Raw genomic sequence first — 12,225 nt, 5'->3', positions numbered from 1 at the left:
ACATCATTAATAGCTGGGTCGCTCACAAATGATTGATTATTAAAAACCTTCAATAAGGTTTTCATGTATCCTGTATCCCTTCCAAGATTTTATTTGCAAGGCTTCCAAATGTTACAGGCATTCTGTTGTGCGATGCTACATATTCCATTTGAAAAACCGTTATTCTCCTGATGATGGCTGCATTTTTAATCACACTTACCTGGCTAAAACTCTTAATTATAACAATAGGATCTTCCATATTATTCTACTACTTGCAAGCAATGTCTATATGTGAGACACTGCTGTAAGGATGTGCTACCATATTATCGACTGAAATTTGTATTAGTAATCCAAAGGATGGGTTTAACTATTACTGCCTAATCCCAGGCGAAACATGTAGGCACCTTTTACTTACTTGGACAACAATTCTTGCTGTGTCTTCTCGCCAACTGCTGTTTGTGTGGTATGCACACTTGCTCCTTTTCTAGAGCACCTAGTGAAAAGACTGTGGCAGCAATAAGAGGACCTGTAACCGGAAGTAAACAGAACTTAAAATGAGACACAGTTCCCCAGATAAAAGCAATAATAAAATAGAGTTTTATTATGGGGTAAAATATGAGATTAGGGAAGATTTGTACAATCTTGCCGGTATCCAATCATATTATTTAAAAAAAGTAATCAAGAGGTTTCACAATAAACTCGGGGTGTATTTAAAAAAAACATAGGAGCTGGGCTCTTCTTTTATGTCGAATTTAAGCGCTAATTAAAAAGAAGCAGTACAGAGATAAGCCATTGAGAACTAAATAAAAATGAGAAAAGGTATCTCTTAAGCGTAGTTTATTTTAATGCTGAAAGTTACCAAAGAGTTTCCGACCAAACAGAGATAAAAGGGTGTAGGGGGCTTATAGAGTCACGCAGCTTTGAGGTAACACTTGCAATATCATATTTACATACATTTTGGGGTATTTTATTTCTTATAATCTATAATCTCTGAAAGACAGTTCAGAAATAGAAACATAATATTATAATGCTTTATCCAGATTAGATATGGTAGCATAAAAGTGGGGTAAGGCAAGTACACACTGTAGTGTCTAAGTATGCCAAAAGCAAGAGAAGACACAAGATCAAAGAATACCTATACCACATTTTGATTGTTTTAGATAGGATATTTTCTTGAGTGTTGTTATCTTTAGCTGATTTCTGCAACATTGGGATAGTTCTACAATGCGAAAAGACAAACTTCAGTAATTATGCAGAAAGGGGGTTTCGGCAGTCTCTGAAAGATAAACAAAGATGAGTGTCATATGAAATTTGTAGCTCCGTGTAAAAATAAGATACATACGTACCCAGTGAGATTAAGGCTTGGTGGATTTCCTTCATCACATTCTTGTACAGTTCCCTTTGCCACTCATGTAAAAGCTTCCACTCAGCCTCCGAAAAATAGGCAGCAACATTTGGGGACTGTATCTGTAAGAAATATAAACGGATCAGACATGATCATCAACTCACCTCATCCGAACAGAAGGTTGGGGGTGTTTTACTCCCTATTTTTTTAAACCATTCATATACATGGCATTTCAAAAGTATAAAAATGCCTAGTGTTTAAAACTGTACATAAACTTTTAACTAATTGAAACCGGTTTAACCATGTTCAATTTTATAAAGTAAACATTGTTAGAAAGTAGTTTTACAACAGTTTTAACTCCAGTTCGCTAGTACACAACAACACCCATCAATAAATTATTTTCTAGTTAGAGTCTTTTCTTTAAAAATCATTGGGGTACTCTGCGGAAGTGACATAATGCCCCTCAAAAATGTATTCTCAGACCTTGTCAATAGATCTGTGTTAGATGTGCCCCAAAGCTCTGCACCGTAGAGGGCAGAACTAACACCCTTAGCCTTATAAATGTCAATAACAGGTGCAATAGGTCGGGTCGTGGCAGATCGCTGCTCCTTATACAGCGCCCCTGTAACCCTCTTATGTTTTAGCAGCATTTTATGGAGATGAGGGGTCCACTGCATGGTATCTGAAATACGGATACCTAAATAATCGAATACAGTGACCCTCTCCAGGGATACATTGTTTTTTTATTTTTTTTTATTTTTTATTTTTTTATTAATTCCAATTGTAGTTATGCATACATTATACTCAATTTTTCAGCAATCAATGAACAAGCATGGACAGTGGCAGAAAGATCACATTGACAGGGTCTCCGCTGCTCGATCACCCCCACGCCTCATTTCCAGCTCCAACGTCGGGGAGATACAGAGATTACCACGATAAACATTCCACTTGCCCCATTTTTTATCCCACTTCTTCGGTCATCCCCGGATTATAAAAACTTATTTTTCTGCGATCATACATTTATCAACCTCCTGAAGCCAAGCTCCCGTCACCGGAGAGGCCGACGCCCCCATCTCTTGGCTATTTCTCGTTTGACCAAGGTGTATCCAAGTGTGGCTAGCTGTTGTTCCACCTCTGTAAGATCTGTCTCCGCCCATATATTAAGCAGTCCCAGCCCTGGTGTAAGAGTCAGTTCTTTCCCTAGTGCCGTTTGAATATGAGTCGTGGCCCCCTCCCATATTTGTCTAAGCTGTGGGCATTCCCATATCATATGATAAAAGGTTGCCGTCTGGTTACAGCCCCTGAGACATAGTGGATCACTCCTGGCTCCCATCTTTGTAAGTGTTACTCCTGTTAAATACGATCTATGGAAAATTTTAAATTGTATCAGTCGGAAGCGGAGGGTGATGGCCGCCTCTCTAGAGGACATCTGTGCTGCCTGCCAATCCTCATCGTCAAGTGTTCCCAAGTCTCGCCTCCTCCTGGACCTCCCGGGTGGCCTGCTGGTGGTTGGGGGGGACTTCAATGCGGTAGTTTCTGGTTCTATGGATCGTCACCCCCCTAGGGACCTCCCCCGGGCACAGACGTGGCTGTCCGGCCTTTTAGACACACTGGGCCTGGTGGATTGCTGGCGACTAAAACACCCTACGCAGCTGCAGTACACCTTCCACTCGGGTGCCCATGGTAGCCTCTCGCGACTTGACTACATCCTGGTCCCGGCGGCCCACGCTGGGAGGGTAGGAGAGGTGTGCCATCTGGCGCGGGGTATTTCGGATCACTCCCCATTACTGTTACATTTTGATGTCTTCCCGAGGGGGGAGGGCAGGGTGGCCCCAATCAATGCATGGTACTTGCGAGACCCCACTATTCGTGCCGACTTGATCAAATCCTTACAGCGATATTTTGACGAGAACGTGGGGTCTGTCCCTTCGGCCATCTCCCTGTGGGAGGCCTTTAAGGTAGTCCTCAGAGGGGAGGCCCTCTCTTTTATCTCCCATGCCCGGAGGCGTGAGCGGGAGGAGGTGACCCGGGTGGAGGCCGAGATTGTGGAACTGGAGGGTGACCTGGGGAGCGGGGTAACGGATGCCAAGTTGCATGTTTTGCACCTCAAGCAGGCGGCCTATAGGGCCCTCGTCACGGAGGCGGCCAGGGGCCTCAGTAGAGAGCAACAGGGACGATTGTATGATGTGGGCGATAAGGCGGGTAAATTGATTGCGTGGTTGGATAAGAGGGAGAGAGCGAGTCGTGTGGTTCCTTTGATTGAGAGTATGGATGGTGCGCGTATCACCGAGCCGGAAGCCATTGTCTCCTGCTTCGCGGATTACTTCCGCGAGGTGTACTCCCCGGTTTCCCCCTGCTCGGAGGAAGATTCCCATTCCCTGCTTCGGGACATAGCGCTGCCCTCCCTTTCGGTGGAGGACAGGGATTCGCTGGACGCTCCTCCCACCTCGGACGAAATTGCCCTGGCTATTCGCTCGGTCGCGTCCGGCAAGGCCATGGGCCCTAATGGTCTCCCCATCGAGCTTTACAAGCTGCGCCCGGATGTACTAGCGCCCCACCTCCGCGCGATGTTCCTGGCGGCCCACTCGCAGGGTTCCCTCCCGCCGGACCAGCGTCTGGCCACGACCGTGGTGATACACAAGGGGGGGAGACCCCGTGAGCGGGTCACATCCTACAGGCCAATTTCGCTCTTGAACGCGGAACCCAAAATCCTCGCCAAGGTGTTGGCCAACCGGTTGGTCGGTGTGGTGGGCGACTTGGTCCACCAAGACCAATCTGGATTTATACCCCATCGCAACACGGCTCTTAATCTGCGACGCTTGCACGGGGTGCTCGCGCGTGTCCCGTTTGTGCGGGAGCCGGCCATCCTGGCATCCTTAGACGCCACCATGGCGTTTGACACGCTTGAGTGGCCATACATCTGGGCGATGCTGGCGAAATTCGGATTTGGCCCGGGGTTCATTAGCTGGGTCAAATTGTTGTATTCGGGCCCATTGGCGCAGGTGGTGGTGAATGGGCGAGTCTCGGCCCCATTCGTGCTGGGGCGGGGCACGCGTCAGGGTTGCCCCTTGTCGCCGCTCCTGTTTGCACTGGCCTTGGAGCCCTTGGCGGAGTGGCTACGGTGGCACCCTTCTATCCGTGGTCTCCGCTGGACCCCTGAGTATGAGGACCGCGTGTCCCTCTACGCCGATGATATCCTTTTGTATCTCGCCTCCCCGCGCAAATCGCTGATTGTCCTGGTTGATGTTTTGCGCTCCTTCGGGCGTAACTCAGGCCTTGTCATCAACTGGGCGAAATCCTGCGTATATGTGCTTTCCGGGGAGGCTCCGGCTCTACCGCGTGACTGCCCGATCCAGATTGCCTCCCAGGGGTTCCGGTACCTGGGTATATATATCACTCTGGACCCGGAGGCCCGCTATGAGCGGAACTTGTTGCCCCCCCTCCAGCGCTTGCGAGAGGATGTCGCCCGTTGGCGGCGTCTTCCGCTCTCGCCACTTGGCCGAGCGGCCTTGTTTAAGATGATGTCCTTGCCGCGCTTCCTGTACGCCCTCCAGAACACTATGGACTTGGTCCCAGCGCGCTACTTCCGCGAGGTGGAGGGCCTGCAGCGGCGCCTGTTCTGGGACGGGAGGCCGCGTATTGCTCTGGCCAAATTGACGCTCCCATGGTACGATGGGGGGGTCGCCCTCCCGGACATTAAACGGTATTACTGGGCCTCCCAGCTAGCTGCAATCAATCATGGCCTTTACGGGCCCGCCTTGAACCCGGCATTTGAAATGGACAAGATGCTCCTGCCCGGTGGCGATTATAATCGAGCGCTCTACTCTGGCACGCCCGACTCCCGTCTGACGGGACCGACGCGTGTCATGGTGCGTGTATGGCACGCGGCTAATGCAGCTATGGGGTGGAAGGACCGTTTGACCCGGGCATCACCGCTATATGCGTCTGAGAGGTTGGGCTCCCTGTGGACATCGAAGGGCTTCGAGAAGTGGGACACGATCGGAATCAGCACGGTGGGAGATCTCTGGACTAGGGGGGGCTTCAAGACTTTTGAGACGCTGCAGACGGAGTTTCAGCTGCAAGGCAGTGAGTACTTTCGATACTTACAGGTCCGCCACGCGCTGGCCTCCGTCTTCCCGGATGTTGCGTCCATTCCGGAGTCTTCCCCCCTAGAGGACAGGGTGCTGGATGGCCATGTACCAGACAGCACGATCTCCCTTATATATAAAAAACTGATCAATGACAGATCGTGTCTGCTGACTGGCCTCCGCGAGGCCTGGGTTGCTGATGGGCTGGAGCTGGACGACGAGGACTGGATCTCCGCGGTGGCCTCTCCGAAGGAGGTGGCCATCCCGGCTCGCCTTCGCTTCGTCCAGCTTAAGATCCTTCACCGGGTTTACGTCACGGGGCCGAGGCTTCTACGTATGGGCTTTGCTGCTGACGGATTGTGTAAGCACGGCTGTGGTGCTTTGGCAACTTTCATGCATATACTGTGGGAGTGCCCGAAAGTGGAGCGATTCTGGCGTGGTGTGCATGAGGTCTTGCGTGTGGTTACGCGTGTCGCACTGCTGCCTGAAGCGAGGAGATGCTTGCTGAATGTGTGGGAACCAAATGATTATTCGGTCCCGCAGACGCGGTGGGTGACTCTGGGATACATGATAGCGAAGCGTGACATTGCCCAATTGTGGGGATCCCAGAGGCCCCCGGCGGTGTTGGCCTGGAAAGAACATATGGATTGGTGTATGTTTCGTGAAAAAGTAGTGTATGTGGCGAGGGGTAAGCCTGGGGCGTGGGTGAAAATCTGGAGCCCCTGGAACGCTTACCGTGGGGGTATTTGTGAGCCGCCACTGCTACCGGCAGCCTCGCCAGCCCCATCTCCTTAGCCGACCCCCTCCCTCAGCCGTGGGCACGTGGCTCCCCAGTCCCTGCTATACTCCCATTCCCCTCTTCAGAGTTCTGCTGCTGGTTAGGATCCCCCATCTACGGAGCACGTACTGTCACTTGGATCGCGGGTTGCCTTGCGGGTGTGGTTTTTTGTGTTGTTCTGTTTGATAAAAAGAAACCGTATTGTGGGCTAGGAGTTATGCGGCCTACGCTATTGATGTCACCTGATTTGCCAATCTGCTCCGCCAAGAGACTCTCACTGTATGTATGCTATATGCCTTTTGCTACTCTAGCGGCCGGCCGGATGGTTGTAGGCCCATGCCTGTAACTTTTTCATTGTGCAATAAACGGTTTAAAAAAAAAAAAAAAAAAAAAAAAAAAAAAGTGTTCCCAAGTCTCACTCCCATTGTTCTCTGAGCTTGTGCAGTGTGTCAGGTATGTTATTGCACAGTTTTTTGTAGGTCAGTGAAATGGCTTTGGAGTGCAGTGGCCCATCGAGCAGCCGATCTTCCAATGGTGACGACTCCGGTATCCCTGCAGGGTCCGGCACTGCTGTGATAAGGGCGTGCCGGATCTGCATATATCTAAACTGCTCCCCCTGCTCCATTGCGTATTGATCCTGAAGCTCCTGAAAACTGAGGATCGACCCCTTCTTAATCAGGTCTCCTATAACGGAGATCCCGATGGTGTCCCATCTCTCAAAGCCCGGTTGATGGCAGAGAGAACCCAACTTTTGGGCATACCACAATGGCGTAGCCTTTGTGAGGACATTTGACCACCCCAGTCGGGAGTTGGCTCGATGCCAGATATCAACTGTATGAGCGAGAGGCCCCAGATATCTTCAGGGATACACTGTTAAGTACAGGGGATCGCCCAAGTTTTTTCGGGGGATTTAAGACTAGAAACTTGGTCATCAGTATTTATAACAAGGCCGCGTTGGTCACAAAAGGCCTGAAAACTATCTAGGAGGCCTTTGAGGCCTACCGGAGTCTTTGATATTAGGTGCATGTCATCGGCGAATAAGAGGGTGGGGATTCGCTCCCCTGCCAGGGATGGTGCATCTGATGGTTTTTCGAGTAGATGCTCAACAACCCCATTCATATATAGTGAGAAAAGGGTTGGAGCAAGAACACATCCCTGGCGAACCCCTCTCCCCACCGGTATCCTGTTCGTCTTCTGCCCCTCGGTACCCCACCTCACATGCGCGAAGTTACCTTCATGTAGCCTCACTAGAATAGACAAGATATTAGGTGGAATCCCCATATCTGCCAGCACACTCCATAGTTGTCCTCTGGGCACAAGGTCAAAGGCAGTCTTTAAGTCGATGAATGCAAGATAAAGACTGCCTTTGCCTATGACAACCACTTTCCAATAAATCAATAATAACCTAAAAGCCTGCTCTATAGTGCCGGTGCCAGCCCTAAAACCCGCTTGATAATCAGAGAGAACCTCATTATCATTGGCCCATTGAAGGATTCTCTCAAGCAGCACCTTCCCCACAACCTTCTGGATCGAATCTAATAAGCTTATAGGGCGATAATTGGCTGGGTCCTCCCTCTGGCCCTTATTAAAAATGGGGACGACCTCAGCCCCCTTCTAGGATTCGGGGACAGCGGCACCTTTATCAATTGCAGTGAGTAGGGTATGAATAAGCTTCCCCCATACCGGCAGATTAGATCGAAGCAGATCCCCAGGGATGCCATCAGGGCCAGCTGCCTTTTGGGGGACAATACAGCTAATCGCGTATTCAACCTCCTTAACTGTAAATGGGAATAAGGTGTTTTCTTCAGGTAGTATTAGGGAGCTGCAAGGAGCAGAAGTAGTAGCGATTCCTAACTGACAAGAATACAGGCTTGAAAAATGATCAAACCAGGTCTGCCCAGTAATATTACAAGTAATAAGCTCGCTGTCGGGCCTGTTCCTTGCCCTTATAGCGCTCCAAAAGCGACCAGCATCCTGCCCAGCACTGGCCTCTCTAAGTGTATGCCAATATGCATCCTCCCACTCTTTTTTGGCTTTTGCAACCACCCAGTTATATTCTTTCCTGGCTTGCTGGATCAGGGGTTGTGACTTCGCCTTGACAGCCTCAATTAGGGCAGATTTCTTCTGTCTACATTTGAGCGTATACCATCCCTGCTTCACAATGGGCCTCTGGCATATTATATGATCAACCACTGAAATCAATGGGAGTAGTACCAACAGTCAATAGCTTTCATTATACTGTTAAACCTTGCATTGTCAACATCAACAAAAGTATTGCAATCAATACATGTATTGCAGAGGTTTCCGTTTATTAGACTGTTATAGCAGTCAAAGGACAAGCCGATAGGAGCTGCTACACTCCAAAGTCCATGTACAGAGTACAGGCTCATGCTTTAAGGGTCAACAAAACATCTCCCAAGTTCATCAATACATCCACTTAGACGACTTGGGGCTAGTTTCTTAAAAACATTCCTGGGGGCTGCTGCACATCTTGCAGCCAACCAAACACATTTAAACATATCAGTCTTTCCCCTGCTATTCCTGGGGTGCCACAAATAAATTATGCACATTTTTACCTTCTTGCTGGGGATTATGAGGCAGAAACATCGCATGAAGCATCGTCCTGATAGGCCCTGTGGGACTAGTGATATGATCTTTGTAAACTCAATCCCCCCAGGGGACTGCGCACGAGAAACAGCAAATCACGCTCTGCAGCCAAGATTCCTCTGGAGTGAGCCAAGACCCAGGGGCCAACATTTTTATGTCTTCTGGCCTTTAAACATTTCTTTTTGTAGGGAGCAGGTTTTCCAAATCTCTGCACCAGACATTTCCTCTGCTTACGCTCCTGAGTCTCTATTCTGCTTGCGGGGATATCTTACACAGCCAGCAAGCAGAATACTCTCCCTGCTGCACTTCCTAGGCCCCATAACCTCAGGGCTGTCATGCAGGGGACCTGTGCGGCACCATCAAAGTCAACAGCCAGTCCACTAAAGGTCTAGGGGAATCATTCAGAGTCCCCAGGCGGGTTAATTCCCCCAACTGTTCCTCAATGGGCATAAAATGCTCAGTGTCACTGGCCCCGGAGAGACCCATCCTAGTCCTGAGGCTCAGCTGGAGTCAAAGTGCCAAAGTCCATCCTTGCAGGGATCAAGTGGCTTCTCCTTCAAGCTGGGCATTCTTTCGCTCTCAGGTACCGTGTATTCTCATCTGTCTCTCCCTTGGGCAGGGGTTTTTAAGTAGGGTTGAAATGTTCTAGAAGACAAGCAACCCCTGGCTAATCCTAAGGTGCCACATCATCACTACATCCTTGTCCAAACCCTTCAGCACAGCATTCAGGGACAAAAAACAATATGGCGACTTCAGACTGAGGCTCCTCTGAGGGCCTCAGCTTTGCCCCTAGCCAATGGAGCTACCTGATCCTATCGAAACAGAGATTCAAAGGCTAGACCCTCTTGTTTTGGCTTTGGCGGTCTAGCCCTCCTCCTTTATTTCTGTGGGGCAAGCTATTTGAGAAAGCTATTACAGCACGCTCAAAACTTTAAATTCAAGTAACTATTGGGTCACTAACACACTGTCTTTTGTTTAAAGAATAAAACCCAGTTGAAGCCTGAATTGGTTTTTAAACACGGAACTGAGTCCTGCATAGACACTTAAAGCAGGATTCACTGTTGCCATTGACTTGGACGCTGAAACTCTCACAGCATCTAACTGCAACATTGACTATACTGGATCGGGCCCCTGTTGTTGGGTGGTGTTTTTTCATTCAGAGACTTACTTTCTTTCTGTTAGAAACTCATCACTAGATACTGCAGTCATACCAGTTGTGTGGTCTTGCATACAGAGCTATATTGCTTCAAGAGAGTACTACAATCATCATAGCAAGTTGCTGCATTGTATTGTTCTGCCTGGCACCTCATCCAGGTTGATTCAAGTTTCAAAACCTTTTGTAAGCATTTAGCATCAAATAACTTTTGTGAACATTTTAATAAACAACCATATGAGTCCCGAAGTTCCATTAATCAACCTGAGTGCAGTCCCATGGTACAACATTGGTTGGCCATGGGGCCAAGGACTAAAGAAACCGAGCGCTTGGCATATATGAGTAATAATAATATTTGGACTGGACACAATAAGTTTCAAATACATTCAGAATTTTTTTAATTTGCATTTTCTACTTATCTCTAAGTTAAACTTATATTTTTCTTTGCAACTAAGACACTGGCTGAACAGTTTATGTGGATCTGTCTCCCTTCAGTTGGTTCTCTAACTACTCCAATCTACCACAGTAAAAATTGACTGCTTTGCCTCACTAGCCCTTGATCAAGCATCTATGGGTATTTAATTGGAGTTTAAAAGAAAAGTTGCTCCCAGGACATCAATGGTAAATGAGAATACTCACAGAAAACGGACCACTCACACGACTGCCAAAGGGCCTCAGAAGGGATCAAGCTTTGTGGGGGCTGAAGAGGGATTAAGATGGAAAGAAATTTCAAGTGGACTATTACATGTACTGCAACGCAGTGGAAGAATATTTCTTAACAGATTAGAGCTTCTTAGGAATTGGAGCAACAAGGACTCAAGCTTAATTTGGACTGGGCCTTCTGAGGCCTCATTTATGCAACGTGCCCACATATGGAGAAGGGTAGAAACAATCCTACAGAGGCGAGTCTAGATGAATAATGCACCAGCATTTGTTAGCAGCCACGAATAGGAGAACTGCGTAGTATATCCAGTTCAGGAAATTCATTGCCATGGTACAGATGACTTCATTTATGCAGGATTGTGAAGTAAGGTTAATTCTGTGAGCAAGACGAGAGGTACAAGGGTGCTGCCAGCTCTCCTCCCAGGTGACAACTCACCTGAGAAAATGGTGGCACTCAAGACCAGATCCGGTTTCCAAGCAGGGAAGGGTTAGTTGACAACAGGGCAGAAGGGATGAACCATTTAACAGAGGAAATAATAAAACATTGGAAAGCAGTATGTAAACCCCAACTGGTGGTTATTGGGCTACAGGGTTTATTCAACTGTTTTGGTGATCTCCTGCTAATAGGTATTAATGATGGGGCAATCTCATGCCGTATGGTAAGCATCTGTATTCTGGAGGGAGCATCTGACACATGGCAGGTTCATCAGGGTATTTTTTTACCTTTTATGGGTATATAGGTTATATGTTTAACTTGATATATTTTAACGTGTGGTTTCTTGAAATTGTTTGGAGCTTGAATAATTTGATAAATTCTGTTCCAACTTTCATGCAGCCAAGGATACAAATCCCTATGAAGGCCATCCATGTTACTCAGAAAATTCATTTTGGAAAGTTTAATCTTGTCAGACTTCCCTTTTCGGTTCAGTAGAGGCAGTAGCAGCACAGAGTCAGACAGAGAACGTAGATACAGGGGCCAAAGAAACTGTGTGTGTCAATACTATCACCTCAGCCTTCAACTGACGGTCCGAGGCCCCGAAAACAGGGCTGTCTGGAGATGCAAAATGTAGAATGAGAGTTACTAAGATGTCGAGGGACAGACCTAGGTACCAGACGCCAGAGTTCCACAGAAGTGGCTGGGCATACTTGTACCCAGGCCTTCCGGCTGTGCTGACATGGCCTGGGGCCGGCGTTGTAGGCTGGGAGGCCATGTCACTGGGCTGTAAAGAATCAGGCTACCTACCACCGGCCAGACATTTATTTGGGTCTTCATCCATCTGCTGTTTAACCATGTGAGCCCTAGCTGCTGGGGTGATGACGGTGAGCTGGCTCTTGACTGCTCCACAGCTCAATTCAGAAACTGGATCAGTCTTAAATTGTGGTCATTCTGGAGCCGACAGGCTTTGTAAGAGTGTTGTTGTGGGGTTGGTGTGATGGTGTATTGTAGGTAAGGCAGTGGAAAAGGTGCAGCAGAGAGTTTTGGCAGCGGATCTCATGGACGCAAAAGAAGGTCAAGGAGGGGAGCTTGTAGAGAATAAGGTTACATATAAACACGTAATTCCTGGGAAAGAAGGAAACCAAGATCTGAACATTTATTTTGATATTTACCAAC

The 12,225-nt window shown here is 48.1% G+C and overlaps 1 protein-coding gene across 3 annotated transcripts in view; it reads right to left on the bottom strand.

Annotated features, from left to right (window-relative positions):
* LOC146821352 (uncharacterized) overlaps window positions 1-12,225 on the bottom strand; it is a 143,082-nt gene that overhangs the window by 85,850 nt on the left and 45,007 nt on the right. For 2 of the 3 annotated variants that reach the window (XM_085612285.1, XM_085612286.1), the window contains exons 2-3: window positions 1,326-1,446; window positions 395-505 (exon numbers count right to left, since the gene is read on the bottom strand). In XM_085612285.1, coding sequence (XP_085468411.1) covers window positions 395-505; window positions 1,326-1,446 — 232 coding nt within the window. Of the gene's footprint in view, window positions 1-394; window positions 506-1,114; window positions 1,199-1,325; window positions 1,447-12,225 lie in introns of all 3 variants that reach the window. The other variant, XM_085612284.1, reaches the window with a different exon arrangement.

Source organism: Triturus cristatus, chromosome 6 (genome assembly GCF_964204655.1).
Source record: "Triturus cristatus chromosome 6, aTriCri1.1, whole genome shotgun sequence".
Classification (NCBI taxonomy): domain Eukaryota; kingdom Metazoa; phylum Chordata; class Amphibia; order Caudata; family Salamandridae; genus Triturus; species Triturus cristatus.
Note: the sequence above shows the minus strand (reverse complement) of the source record. Positions and strands in the feature narration are given on the sequence as shown.